Source organism: Populus alba, chromosome 3, assembly GCF_005239225.2.
Source record: "Populus alba chromosome 3, ASM523922v2, whole genome shotgun sequence".
NCBI classification, from domain to species: Eukaryota; Viridiplantae; Streptophyta; class Magnoliopsida; order Malpighiales; family Salicaceae; genus Populus; species Populus alba.
Window position 1 is genome coordinate 16,019,570 of NC_133286.1, and position 15,892 is coordinate 16,035,461.

Genomic DNA, 15,892 nt, shown 5'->3' on the forward strand with positions numbered 1-15,892 from the left:
TTTAAGTAGGATTAACTGTTAATTGCTAGGCTGTAGACTGGGGTTGTTAGGCTTTAAAGGAATTGTTTTTGTTCGATGGAAAGTGTTTTTTTTTTTTAAATGCACTTTGATGATTTTCTTATATTTAACTATATTGTAAAAAATATCAACTAAAATCATTTTTTAATTAAAAAAAAACATAAGTTTTAGATAGAGAAAATTATTTTTTTTTAAATGATTAAAAACCACTTTCTAAATTAATATGCGATACTTTATTATTCTTATATATATAAACAATAATATATTAATAAAATACTTTAAAATATAACATTACTAGAAGATAATAAATTACTAAAAATAATATGTTGTATATTAGTTTGAATGCATATAATATTTTAATTTAGATAATATAGCTAGAAAATATTTTCAATGACAAATCATGTTATATTATATAATAATCATATAGATTATGTTATAAAATTAGAATACTATAAAAAAGAGACTTATTCTCAATGTTCCCAGCACCAACAAATAGTTAAATGTTTATAATATTATATGTAAAATATTTATATTATATGTATAGTTATGTTTTATAAATATATGATATAATATAAATATATAAACTATATTATTTTTAAAAGGAAAAAACAAAAAGCATTAAGGCTAGGTACTGTGCACATCCAGTTGACGGATAAGTGCATGCGTATAAGGTTAGGACTGAAGGCTTCTTTAATATTTCCAAGTTTTCCATTTTAATAGACAGATTGGGATTGACGGGTGCAGATAATAATATAAGCAATGGAAAAACCAGGTTCTAAAGTGGCCGGTTTATTTGTCTATAGTGGGGGCACCGGCTTAAAGTTTTTCCATTTTAAAGCAAAATTAATTACTGGGTATATATATATATATATATATATATCCTTTTTAATACATACATACATACATACATACATATGTATGTATGTATGTATGTATTAAAAAGGATTTTCAGCCGTTGTAACCTGTGAGCTTCACCTAATAACTAATTCATGTTTTGTTCTTTTCCTTTTTTAATTTATACGATTCTCTTGATTTCCACGTTAGGGTGTTTATTTTTTAGGGGGCTGTCCTAATCATGCCTGTGTTGCAATTCAAGATCGGTCTGTCGATGACATAGGTAAGTATGTCACTCATTTAATTATATTTGGGACAATTGCAAGAAATAATTGCGACCTCTCAATTATCTATGGCGTCAGTGCTCATTGGAAAACCACTGCCACACATATATAATTAATTAATTAAACTGAGTCATTGTCCCAACTTGATAATGATTTATCACTTAACTCGGCTTATGATGTAAGCAAATCACTCCTATTTTTTAAGTGAGATGGGCTTGTCACCTTAAACTAGCAGATTAGCACTACTCTTTTGAAAGATAAAAAAAAGTAATGGTGAACGTCAAGATGACAAAGTAAATCCAAGAGTATAAATAAATCCTTGGATCATAATCTAAGGATGAAATTCACTTGTAGATCTTACCATTCTAATGATTTATGTGTATTTTCAAATTTTAATAAAACTTGGAACTGTGAAATTCACTTAATATATATATATATATATCAGTAATAATATTCCACTTTGACCCCTGTAGTTTAGTGTTTTCCAATGCTACCCCTTGACCCCAGAAACCATCGACTCCAGTTCAATGATCACTAAACATTGGAGGGAACCTAAACCGAGTGCCCTTTTTTTCCTTTTCTTTTGCAATCTTCTTTATGTTTTTTTTTGTTTTATTTTCTCCTTTTGAAGTCTTACACAGGCGATGATATCACACAAAACTTCTTTAAAATATTGGAAGGTTCAGCTGATTAAAAGGTGGAATTGTTGTTAGCTTTTCAATGACCTTCAAAATGGGCAAAATCCAAATTCATCAATTCAGGGCCCAAATGGTCTTTAATTCCTCTATGTCCATCATTACATGAACCGAACCAGAGTTGTTCCTAAAATAAATAAATAAGATTCAAGTTGTTACAGCTAGCGTAAATTAATGAAATCCGACTCTTAGGCACTAGAGGAGCCTCCAGTGTTCGTATAAAAAAAAACCCAACAGAGGCTTTGGACTTAGCTAGGCTCCAAGTCCTCTGCTTGACTTGTTCCCAGTTCATTTAATTGGTTCCTTGTTGAGAAGGGTTATGCGCGACTTAATTTTGTTCGACTTGTTTTGGCTCTATTTATTAAAAGAAATCATGTTGCCACCTGCCTCCACACTTGTTCAACTCGGATTAGAGGCTTCGTTCATTGCCTTCTTGTGCCTATATATCTATGCTTTTCCTCTTCTTTTGCGTGTCCTTGTTAATTTATCCTTTTTTTCATTTACTTTCTTAATTTCTTGAGTCTAAGTCTCAGCTTTGAATATATCCCAACTGAAAATGAAGGTGAATCTTCCTCTATCCAGTCTCCATTCTTGCTAACCTTCCTATCAAAAATATGAATTTTGTTCTAGTTCAATTTGATTTAATTTATTGGTTCTTTCTTTAGGGTAATAAAACTATGATTTCTTGTGAAATTTACCCTTTTTCTCCCTCGTTGACATATGATAAAGCATTGGTCTTTTTTCTGCTTTTGTTCAATGTTGTGACTAAATGTGTAGATTAGGGAATCAGACATCTTGTTGAGTTTTCTTGATGTCTCAGCTTGGTCACTTCATTGTTATTTCTTTGAAAGACAATGAGTAGTTTGGATTTTAATACATGGCTTGTGTTCCCTTTTGGTCCTTCATAGGAAAATCCCCTTCTTTCTACAGGTCCTTGTCTGTAGTTGAAGCATGTATTTTGTTTACTTTCTTGTTTCTAACCCACTAATTTCTATTTCTATTACAGAAAGTGGTGTTGAAATTGGACCTCCATGATGACAAGGGGAAACAAAAGGCCATGAAAGCTGTTTCGGGCTTATCAGGTTTGTGACTTCTTTAGTTACTGAGTAAATCCTGTCAAGTTCCACTTTTTACAAGTGTAAATATCTTTGTTTTCTGTTCTGGACATGGAATTTGTTCCTGTTTTGGTTCACTCCATTCAATCCCAATGAAGCAATACCTTTGCCCTGTTTTATCATGCAGGAATTGATTCCATTTCAATAGACATGAAGGAGAGGAAAATGACAGTAGTTGGAGATATTGATCCCGTTGATGTGGCGAGCAAGTTGAGAAAAATTTGGCGCGCAGAGATTTTGACTGTTGGACCAGCTAAAGAGGAGAAGAAAGACGAAGGGAAGAAAGACGAAGGGAAGAAAGACGAGGGCAAGAAAGACGAAGGCAAGAAGGAAGGTGATAAAAAGAACCCTAACGAACAACAGATGGCTGATCTCATGGCACTTCACAAGAGCTACTACTACAACTACAATCCTTACCCACCTCAGTATCATTACCGTGTCGTAAGAGATGAGGAGAATCCAAATGCTTGTGCTATCTGTTAAAAGAAAAGGACATGGAGGTGAGACTTTTGACAGGAAAAACAAAAAAATACTTCGAAGCACCACGGAGATGAACCCTAAACAACAGCGTGCTTGTTTTGTATAGTTTATGACGATGGGTTTGATTAAAGTACAAGGCTTGATAGTCAAGAGATGTGTACAGAAGAGTAATAGAAAATAAACGAATTTTGGTTTCAAAATCATTTGCTAGTGAAAAACCCCTTCTCCTCAACGTTGAAGCAGATTTGTAGAGGAGATCACGGAGACATATTACATGATCTATTTTACGACATGACATCGGATTTGATGCAATGATGTGGCTGCATATAAATTAATTTATCTCAGTATTTAAATGTGAAAAAATTGTATAGATCAACAAGTCCACTAAGAAATTCTACAATATAATACGAACAAGTTGCGCAGGGAGCAATGATTTGTTATGCTTAAATACGTCTACAAGGGATTGTTACTTGCATTAATTATTTAACACGAAAAGGTCTCCTTTCGCCCCAAAATCTTCTTTCTTTTTCCTTTTCATTGGATGAATGATATCTCATCATCATAGTATTTTTTTTTCCTGATAAAGAATTACACATCATTAAGGGACACATCATCCCTTTAAGAATACTTTGGAGATTATTTGTTTCGTTGACTTTTGAAATACGTTTTATCTCTTTCATATTTTTCTCATTTCTTTTTATTTCAAGGATTTCATTCATCATTCAAAAATTAATATGAGAGGTGATTTTAATTTGAATTATTATATAAAAAAACATTTAAGGCTCAAAACTAAATAAAAAGAGATAAATTTTGTTATTGAAAAAGATTTTAAATATGATATTTTTTCGCCTCAAATCAAATATGTTTATGTTGACAAATCTTAATTTTATTCAAGTATTATTATTAATCAGCAAAATCATGAGGTTAACCTAAACAAAATTGCAGCAAGATCATGAACCGAATAAATACTATTCATCATCCTCAAGTCATTTAATTTTATTTTGGGATTGTTTTAAGCAGGAACTAGTTTTAATAACAAACTCGTTATGTCTCGACAAAATGTAGTAATAAAATCAAGTTTGATAAATATGTTTAGACGATGTTTACCTAATGTTTTAAGGTTACTCAATAGTTTTTACCTAATAAAATATAATATTAATCATTCTAGTGAGAAAATCCAAGTAAAATAGAGGTATAATTTTATTTTTTATTTTTGAACAAGAGAAGATAAAGTTCGTTTCTGTTTGTCTATGGATGGGTATATAGATTCTCTTTGTATGTAGATCAAGCCTATCCCTTTAATGAAAAATACAAGAATAATATGCTTGAAAGGAGAGAAGAAGAAACATAACTATTTATGAGGTTTGCATAAAAGAGGAGACGAAGCCCAAATAACAAAATAAAATAAAATGGAAGGGTGAAATCCATATATAGTGCAAGATGTTGTAGCTCTAGATTTAGTGGCACTATAGATTGAAACAATAATAATACGGCCGGCATGGCCTAAACAAAGAAGGTTTAAGTGTACAAGGGATCACTTGATCAGGTTCATCTTTCTTCTAGGTAACCAATGAAACAAAAAAAAGATGAATTTATTGAATATTCATTAATTTCCTGAAAAAAGATGGCATGGAAAATAATTTAGCATGTCATAAAAGACCCTACTTTAATAAATAAGTTTAGAAGTTATCTTATTTTGGGAATAAAAAAATGAAAAGTGCCTTGGTTTGGAAACAACAAATAGACTCCAAGATTAAACTTCATGTTTATGTCACAAACTCTGTTTTCAACTCGCTAGCTGGTGCCAAGAATTTGTTTGCATGCTCGTGGAATGACTGTGTCGTCGGTAAGGGAATTCGTCCACCAATACCCAGCTACTCTGAGTCGAGCAAACTCGATCCCAGTTCCCACATCATAGAGCCCCTTTATGCCATAAATTATTACCACTTCTTTATTAATTTGTAGGAGAAAGATCGTTACGAGCAAGTTTAAAAAGACATTAATCCACCGGCTTCCACCTTTGATTAGCAGTGATGATGTGAGATGAACTCACTCATCCAGTTGGTAGTTGAAGTGTCTACACATCACTGTAAATGATTCTTAAGCAAGCTCCGCGTTTATATATATAACTTGGAATTATGAATTGAGTAAAAAATTTAAACAATGTCCCGTCCCTTTCTTTTCAAGTACATAGAAATGAGTAAAATCATTTCTTCTGATAAATCCCACGTTATGCTGAGACATTTTTCATATGGGCTATGCCAGTCCTGTCCTTCTGGTAGCCCATGTATGATGCACAATTAAACAAGCCCGACTTGAACAAAATTCTTTATTTCCTCTTAGAAAGTCTTACCCCCATTTGTTTGGCAAATAGTTTTCTTTCTGAAAATTATTTTTAAAATTTATTTGTGTTTGTTTTCTATTATAAAAACTAGTCAATGAAAAATACTTTTTAGCTAAAAACAAATTTAGCTTGGTTTCCAGAAAAGTGTTTTCTTTTTATTTTAGACGGACAACACTTTCCAGAAATTATGAAAAATTTAGAAATAAAATATTATTTACTGATTATATCAAATTTGATCCTTAAATTTTTAATTGCTATATATTTTGTTTTGAATTTTTTTTTCAATTTTATCCCTTAGAATTTAATTTAATTTGATTTTTATATTAACTTTGGTCCTTATTTTTATTATTGTTATTTGTTTTTTTCTTATTATTTTTTTAAATTGAAATTTTTTATCTATCAAATTTGATCCATATTTTTTATTGTTACTTATTTTATTTGAAATAATTTATGAAATTATAATTATAATTATTTTAATTTTATCATCATTCAATTTTTTTTATTTGTTAGATTTAATTTTTATTATTTTGATTGTTATTTATTTTATTTGAGATAATTTATGAAATTAGAATTTTTTTTTTCAATTTCATTCTCATTCAACTTTTTAATTTGTAAGATTTGTTCATCATTATTTTAATAAACTTGAAAGAAAAATAAAATGTTAATAAGTTATTTTCTAGGTTATTTTCCATAACATAACCAAACACTAGAAAATATTTTTCAATTTATTTTTCATAACATTATCAAATATCAAAAAATAATTTCATTTTTCAAGAATCCATTTTCCAAGAAAATCACTTTTCAAAAAAACAACTATTTTTCAATAAACAAACAAAACCTTATTAGTTTTTTTCGGAATAGAAGACAAAGGAGTACCAAGTCTTTAGGTTTTCAATTAAGAAATTAGTAACTTTCTAGAAGGAAAGTAAGAATTTTGTTTATCTAATAGATTATAAAAATTACCAAAATTTGTGATGTAGAGCTTACATGCAAACAAATGATTTAGTTTGATAAACAGGTTTTAAAAAATTAAATACTCTATTCCAGAACAAACTAAATTACCTAAAAAACTAAATGTTGAGGGTGTTTTACTGTAGCCAAATTCACTATAAAATGTGTCTGGGGCTACAGTAAAGTTACCTTTGTATCTTTTTATCAGGAAAATTAAGTCTCTTGGGTTGGGGTGTTGATGCCTTTTTCTTTTTTTTTTTTGCAAAGCAAAAATACTTTTTTGCCCATAAAATTAATAAAATATAGAACTATTAATCAAGGGTGTTCTTGGCTATGCATAAGCTTCTTAATAGTAAAAATACATATTTGCTTCTTGAGTCGAAAAATTATTGTACTACTGGATAAGGGTTTTTTGGAGTTTTTAAATTTTAATATACTTTGTAATTACATCTTTAACCTTGGAAGAGACAAAACATAAGCTTAGCATTGGAGGTGTTTTTGTACTTTCATATGGGTATTTTGTGTAGTTGCTGGGGCCGTGGAAGCATTTTAGTATTTTTCATATTTTTTTCAATTTTTTTAATGTTTAAAGATGTCAGAGCATGCTCAGCACGCCCCAGCACATTGGTGGCGTCTATGTCATTTAAGTGATGCGTGTGACGCCACCTAGTAAACGTAACTGGCCTTTCATCGTATCCTTATATGCAACATCGTGTCTTCTTCTATTTGGTGTGGCGCGTAGCAGCTTAAGGTGGTCAGATTGTTGTCAGTGGTCATTTGATTTTTTTTCTTCTTTTCTCTCTCCTGACAGGTAATGTACACAATTGTCCTTTTTGTTTCTTTCTTTTCAATTTCAGTCTTTATTATATTAATTTCTTATTTCGTTCATTTTTCATTTATAGAATTTTTATTTTTTTCAATTTAGTCCTTCAATTACAATTTCTCATATGTTTTGTTTTTCATTTCAATTCTCATTTTTTAAAATTTCTAATTTTTTCCTTTGTATGTTTGTTGAAGGTTTTTTTCTTTTCAATTTCATCATTTAATCAAATTTTATGTTGTTTTTTTTTTTTATTTAACCCTCATTCTTTTGATTTTTTTTCCTTTTATTAAAGCTATTTTTCAATTCAGTTAAACCCTCAAATTAAAACTTGATATCCCTCTAATTAATATTCTTTTTTCTCACCCTCATTTGTTTCAATCCTTTTGTGCAATTTTTTTTTTCTTTTGATTTTTTTTTTAATATTTAATTAAAATTTACAATCGAATACATGTCTCATTTTATATTATAAAATATCTTAATTTTGCGTACATAGCTTTTTTATTTTATATTTGAATTTTTATATAAAAAAAACACAATAAAATAAATTACATATCCAATTTTTTTTTAACAAAAACTTATAATTAAGCCGGGCCGAATTTTCAATACCGGGGCATGGAAGTTTCAATATGAAGTTATTTTTATAAAAAAATCATAATGAATGGCTTGATTTCATACATTTAGAGGACCGATTTTCCACACATAAATGAACAAAAAACGCTGAAGAGGAAGTATAATCGTTCTCATGACTAGTTTGATCCTCCCGAGCACCTTTTGAAAATAAGAAAAACCTTTATACAGATTAAATGAATTTGGTCAGCTAGCAAACTCCACAGAATCTTTCATATTATAATTGTGCAATATGCTTTTGGATGGTTCTTGAAAACAATGAACTCTATTCCTTTTATATATATATATATATATATTCAAAAAAGGAAATAGAAGGGAGATTCATGAACCAAAAAACAGTATCACAATGAACACATGCATGTGTAATATTATAATATCTCCAAGGGAGAAAGTAGCATGGTTAGTCCAACTTACCACTGCCCAACGATCAAGTACATGGACTTCAATTTTCTTACAAGTGCATCTATGAAAGTATTTTCGTTAACTCCCCCTTTTTCTTTTTCCTTATTTCTTTTTCTTTTTCAATACCATCTTGATTGATTTTGATCAAGTAATTTCAAATTTCGGGTTCTATTTCAGCGGAATTTCCTTCCAAAACATTATAGTAATTAATAAATAGAAAATGTTTTTTTATTTGTTAAAAGGACTGCTTTCTTTTTAGTCAATTCTTTTGTAAAAGTTTTTACAATCACATGTATAAGAGCCGAATATTTATTTAGTTTAGAGGTTGATTGTGGTTGTACATGTGATTCTAATTGTTGGTGTGATTAAAATAGAGTTCGACTTAATATATAGATTTCGCTAGGTTCGTGTTCTATGTTACGCTGTCATAACGGCTAAATTTTTTCAACATAAAAAAATAATGTCGAGACAACAATAATGTTTTTAAAGAAATAAAAAAAATTCTAGAAGTTGAGTTGTTAACTTGATTTTGTTCAATGAATGCAGTTAATTTAATAATATAATTAAATAAAATAAGCTAAAAAACATATAAACAATGATGAATGCTTGATATCCTACCAAGATTTAGTAAAAATTATCTGCCAGTTGATCTTCATTGATTATAATTAATAATGATCAATGCTGAGCTAATCTAGCCTTTAAGTTCAAATACACCAACTGAACACAGCAGAATATCATGGCTTGTTTATGAGCCTAATCCGGCCTCTGATCTCCATAAACCGTTGTCTAAACAAAGATTTAGTAAAAATATCTGCCAGCTGATCTTCATTGGAAATAAATGAGACCTGCATAAGCTTTTGTGATGCCTGCTTCCTGACAAAATAATAATCACACTCAATGCGTTTTGATCTTGCTTTAAAAACTGGATTGCAAGACAAGTAGGTTAATTGCTCCAATACTGAAGCTGCTGCTAGCTTGATGCCAAGTTCTTTGAGCAAAAGTTGAAGCCAAAAAAGTTCAAAATAACGTTAGCTATGTCTCTATATTCTGCACAATCTGCATTTGAATACGCTTGAAGAGTAGTTATAGAAGACTTGTCTTGAGAAGCTTATGATCCAGTGTACCGTTAATGTATCTCTGAATTAACTTGTTTACAAGACTGCTAGTGATTAATGGTAGGACTTGCCATGAAGTGGCGAAGTTTATTAACAACGAAAGATAAGCCTGGAGAAAGAAGTTTATTAATAATGGAATAGTTAGATTTTAAAAAAAAATTAAAATTATTTATTTAATTTTTATTCATCATCTATAATATTATTTAAGAAAGAAATTTGCTTCGAGAAAAAAGAGCTTCAATTACCTTAAGTTAATTGGTTAAATTAAACTTGTAATAATTATTTAAATTTAGATTTGAATTTATGATTGTTTGATTATCAAAATTTAAATACCATATTAAAAAATAATTTCAACTCAATAACTTAAATTATTTTAATATGTTATTTATATTATTTTCTAAATAAAATAATAAAATTGACTGTTTTTTAATAATAATGCGTGATCATGTATAATTAATAAAAACATTGATATAATAAAATGAAATAATTAAAATCCATGCATTCATGAATAAAAAGTTGGTAGTTGATGAGATGACCATGCAATTATCCCTAGATAGTCGTTATTTCTATGGGAAATCATAAATTTAGACATTCTAGATTAGACAAACATACTGAATTGCATAAATACTTGGGAAAAAAAGTGGTTGAATACATATCTTGATCAATAGAAAAAAAATTAACCAAATATCTTCCCAACATATATATTAAGAAACTATCTCAACCTAGTAACTTAAACTATTAAAAAAAATTTTAATATATAATTTATATTATTTTTTAACATTTTCCTTTAAGTAAAAGCTTTTTAAGCTTAAAACTTGTATAAGTTTACATTATTTTATATTTTATTTTTATCAAATAAATAAAAATAATAAGATTTAAATTCTTAACCATTTAGTCATCAAAACTCTGATATTATATCAAAAAACAACCTTATCTCAATAACTTTAATGGTAAAATTGAGATTCCCATCTAAGTCCTTGCTCGAACAAGGGGCGATCGAGGTATGGGAGAGCGCGGAGAATTGATGAAATCATCGTATATTCGAGGAGAGGTGAGTTTAAGGCTGCCTTGCCAGCGTAGGGTCTTTTTAGGCTTCTTGGTGTCGACATCCTTATTGACAAATGTTCTGATTCTTGACAAAGCAACTTGCATGGTCTGGTCATCCATGTTGGCAAAGCAAACCCGAAACCACCCTGGCTCCGTGCAATGAAAAGAACAACCTGGCGAAACATTGAGCTTGACTTCATGGATTATAACTCGCCATAGTGCCATTTCAGATTCAAATGTATTTTCTTTGAGGAGTCCACTCAAATTCATCCACAAAAACAGGCCAGCATTACTTGTCTTCAAGCACTTAATGCTTACTTGAGCAAGTCCATAAGTGAAGATTCTATGCCTTGCGGCTAATCTCCTTTTGCTTTCCCTAATGAACTTCCCCACAAATTCATCATCTGATAGCATCGATGCTATCATGTGCTGAGTTTGCGAGGATACCAATCCGAAGCTCGACATTTTCCGGGCGCAACTCACTACTGCATCGTTGTAAGAATAGATAATGCCAACCCTAAGGCCAGGGAACCCCATGTCCTTTGACAGGCTGTAAACAATGTGTACAAGATCAAGATTGCATTCAATATCTTCCTGTAGTATCTCTGCTATGCTAATGAAATCAGGCTGGCTGAAAACCGTGGCTGCATAAATCTCATCACAGACTACATGGATGTTCTTTTCATTGATGAAGCTCACAATGCTTCTTAGAGTTTCCCTATCTAGCATGGTGCCCAACGGGTTTGATGGATTGGTTATGAGCAAGCCCTTTACTTTGATGTTGTCTAATTTCGCCATCTCATAGGCATTTTCCAAGGCTTCTCTTGTTACCTTGAAGTTGTTAGAACTTTCAGAATCAACTGGAATGAGCTTTACTCCTGTTCTCCATCTCAAATCTCGATCGAATCTGCAATGAAGCACATAAATTAATTATTAATACAAACACTACTCCTACTACTACTTTCAAATCGTTCATGTTAAGTTTGTTTAGCAAAGTTATTGTCATTTAATTCAATTACGTATATGCCTAAAGCATTTTGTCGGCTGACAGCTATAGAACTTAGGAAAAAGGAACAAGGGAATTATCCTCCACAAAAGTCAATAGCAGACACATGTATGTCTGAACGATAAAGTCAAGCAAAATAAATGCAGACCAGACCAGTGCGGAAGATTGGCCTCACTTTCCTCCCCCTAGTTTGGCATTTTTCGTCTTGACGTTCACCATAAGTCTTGCTACAGAGAAGAATCTAAGTGTACTTTTGATGACTTTTTGGGACCCCAACTTGTATATGCTCATGCCCCCACAAAAGTAATTATACAAGCAGGTCTGAAAACTATTGGTTCTGGCATTTCATTAATAGCTTAAGATGTTAACGTTACAAATTGTTTATTATCGGTACTTACATGCACTTAATGATATGGTTGCCAAATTCTAGATAAATGAATCTATAGTATTTTCATTTTGATCAAGTATTTATAATTAATCTCTCTGCAGTCACCCTCCCTCCCACTTTCCTCTTGACTCTCTCCTTCTTGGCCATGGAGGAAAGCAAAGGTAAAGGCTTACCACTCACCACATATAGGTGGGCAAAATGTCAAGGTGAAGCTTACTACTGTTATAATTTATCAATAAACTAATCTACCTTTATTTGAAGAATATTTACAATAAATTAGAATAAAGAAGATAGAAAATAAAAGGTAAAGTAAATGGTAGATTACCCTGGATAATAAGGAGTAGGTACCAAAAATGCCTCGCCGGGATCTGCCAAGCAAAAGGCAATTGTTTCATGAGCTCCGGTAGCTCCTCCATTCATAACAATGCGGTCAGGATCAAATGTAACCTTATTTCCTCTCACTTTTTCCATGAACTTTGCTACAGCCTGTATCGTAATGTCCACAATTATTTAGCTATTACACATATATACTTAAAGATGAGAAGACATTTTTTTTTCTTAATTAATTTATATTTCCTTACATTTCTAAATTCTGGCAGGCCATGATAGTCCTGAAAGATGGCTACCTCTCTGAACTCATTAACTCCTTCGGGAGTGCAAATGGAGGCTTTTGGGTTGTTTTTGAGCCAGTCTTGAATCAAATCAAAGCAAAGCTGCATTTCATATAGAAACAAAAATCAGTGACTATGTTCTGCTGAAAAATCTTCATGGAAATTCAAGAACCAGCAAATTAAAACATCATGTTCAACCTAGCTGGCTAGTTACCTGATTCTCAGCAAGACCCATCTGGATAACCCCATCTGGATTCTCCGTGAGATGATGGGGGTTACTGTCATAGGCTTTCCAGCCTTCAAAATATGGGGAGTCTTCACCATGTCCGTTGCTGCTTGCTATACCAGACAACAAGTGGTTATTCAACTTGAAAACCATTTTTTCTTCAAATTAATTCACCAGGAGTTTGTAGCCAAAAATCTCAACAAGAGATGTTTTTGAGAGAGCAAATTTTTAGAGAGAGTTTTGACCTTAGATGCAGTCGTAATTGCTGGCGTTAATACACGTATGTTGAGTTTAGGTAAACCAACAGGGACAAACTTTATGCAAGAATGATAGTTTTCTGCTTTATTTATAGCCGTGTGAATATGAATTTTTTTTTTTCTCAAATATCATGGATTTTTGTGGTAGGAGAGAGCCGTCCTTTTCAAATTTTTCATAAATTAGTTAATGATAAAAAATGTGTTTGGTATTGTAATAGCTGTTGTAGTTATGATTTGAAAAAAATATATTTTATAAAAATATTTTTAATTGAGGTTGGTTTGAAAAAATAGGTATTTTGTTAAAACTGTAGTTGAAATTAAGGTTAAATAAAAAGTAGTTTAATGTATTTGGTTAAGAATGTTTTTAAAATTAAAGTTATAAAATAATTTTAAAATATATATATTGATGATTTTTAATTTAAATGTTGTAGATTTAACTATTGCTATTATTTCATGAAATAAATAATATTTTATATGAAATATTTTTTATTATTCCATTAAACCATCTACAATTCTATTACGTACAAAATTCATCCGACAAAAACTACAATTTCTATAATTTTTTGAGTGTAATAAAATTAGATAAAATATTATCAAGAATAACATTGATTTGATATTACAGTGCGAGTAAATTTAATTCGCTTCACACTAGTTTTTCAAGAAAAAAAATATTATTTACATGACAATGCGAGTAAATTTAATTCACTCTAAACTAATTTTTTTTTTTTAAAAACTGCTCAAACAGTGTAATTGAATTGTACTACTCACGTGAAGAGTGCAATTCACTTGCACTCTTCGTGTGCACAGTGCTGCACTGTGCACGCAAACAGTGCAAGTGATTGCATTGTTTGCGTGCATAGTGCAAATGAATTGCATTGTGCACATAAACTCTCAATTGTAAAAAGCAGCTAGGAGCTGCTGTGCAAAATTCACGTTCAAAACGTTAATTGTCATGGGGCCCACTAAAATTAAATTGTGTTTTTGTTGTAACCAAACATGATGTTTGTTGTGGTTGCTTTAAACGCAGAAGCAACCACACAAACAAACAAACTCGAAGATTCATCGTAGGTGGTTTTTTTGGCGCTTAAGTTTCATGAAATTTTAAATTTTTACATAACATTAATTTTTATATATTTTAAATTATTTTAATATATTGATATAAAAAATAATTTAAAAAAAATATTATTTTGATATATATATTTTAAAAAAATAAAATTCTACAAAACAATTATTACCACGTTCTCAAAAAATCTTATTTTTGTTTATGATAAAAGTGTAGAATATTGTAGAGGCTCTTTAGGATGTTTTTTTTAATTATTATTTGTACCTTAGAAGTATTAAAAAAGATTAGTTTATGTTTAGAAGTAGGGTGGATATTATATTTTAAAGTCTTTTTTATTTGTAAATATATTAAAATAATATATTTTTTTAATTTTTAAAATTTATTTTTGATATTAGCATATTAAAAAGATCTAAATAACATAAAAAATTTTAAAAAATAGCAAAATAATAGTTAAACCATAAAAATCGGACAAGCCTAAAAGAATGTTTGCACCGCATTCCCAAAAAAATTTAATTTTTTTTCTTACAAAAAATTAATTTTTTTTATATGTTTTGGATCGTTTTGATACGCTGATCTCAAAAATAATTTTAAAAAAATAAAAAATATATTATTTTAAAAAACAACTATAACCACACTTACACTCTATCATTTAATTGATCACATATTGTGGGAATAGGTACAGAACATGCATGTTTATTTTATCGTCTTGTTGTTTATTTGTAAGGGAAACAATTTTCAACACCTATTGATCAACCGTTTTATTTGTTTGCATGATTTGGCTTTCACTTCTTGTTACCAAGATATGATTTTATACACACATATAGAATATAGATAGATACACTTTAAAGAGCTTTCACTTATTGAAAAAAAATATAAATTATATATTGGTATATCATATAACAGCTTAAGTTATTTAGCTGAGATAATTCTTTAATACACTATATTATTCTCTTATACATATGTACGAAAATAAATTAAATATACCATGTGTCTATTCATGCATGCACGCATACATCACTACTAAAATTTTGCATATTACTAACAAATTATCCCATTGATATTAAGATATTGATTCTATTATAAAAATTGTTGCCGACAGAAACACAAATAGATATTATTTGTCAAAAAACTTATCTTCAGTGATTTCTATTATGTCAGTAATTTCATTGCTAATTAAACTCACTAATGGATTTACATATGGAAAAAGCGCGTCAAAAAAAATTATCAGCATATTTCCATCAATAACTCCATCAATGAGTACGTCATGTCACCGACAAAGAAAATTGTTTGTAATTTTATTGGTGATTGATTTAATATTATTGATTTAATTCCAGTGAATTGTGAAAACACCCTTAGACTTGGCTATGTATCAAGCCCAAGTGAGTGAAGGTAATGCAAGCTATCAAATCCAACATCCCTGGGTTTGGCTGAGTGCCGAACCCAATAGAGCACGGGTCTGGAAAGTTGTCAGACTCGACACCCTTAAACTTAGCTACATGTCTTACGGCACGGTATTTATTGTATTGAAACTAAGAATATGTTTGGCAGTATGGTAACGGTTGCTTTTCAAATAACTTTTCGTGCCGAAATGCATGCCAATAATGTT

The 15,892-nt window shown here is 30.2% G+C and overlaps 2 protein-coding genes across 2 annotated transcripts; one reads left to right on the top strand and one right to left on the bottom strand.

Annotated features, from left to right (window-relative positions):
- Positions 1–2,077: 2,077 nt before the first annotated feature.
- Positions 2,078–3,738, top strand: LOC118028428 (heavy metal-associated isoprenylated plant protein 39). Its single transcript, XM_035031993.2, has 3 exons — positions 2,078–2,393; positions 2,838–2,913; positions 3,074–3,738. The coding sequence occupies exons 1-3, from the start codon at positions 2,388–2,390 to the stop codon at positions 3,427–3,429; spliced, it is 438 nt and encodes a 145-aa protein (XP_034887884.1). The 5' UTR covers positions 2,078–2,387; the 3' UTR covers positions 3,430–3,738.
- A 6,840-nt stretch (positions 3,739–10,578) lies between these two features.
- LOC118028427 (1-aminocyclopropane-1-carboxylate synthase) lies at positions 10,579–13,269 on the bottom strand. The gene is made up of 4 exons (XM_035031991.2): positions 12,955–13,269; positions 12,711–12,842; positions 12,455–12,615; positions 10,579–11,642 (listed from the first exon to the last, which is right to left on the bottom strand). Exons 1-4 carry the CDS (start codon positions 13,117–13,119, stop codon positions 10,658–10,660), a joined length of 1,443 nt encoding a protein of 480 aa, XP_034887882.1. The 5' UTR covers positions 13,120–13,269; the 3' UTR covers positions 10,579–10,657.
- Between the last annotated feature and the right edge of the window lie 2,623 nt (positions 13,270–15,892).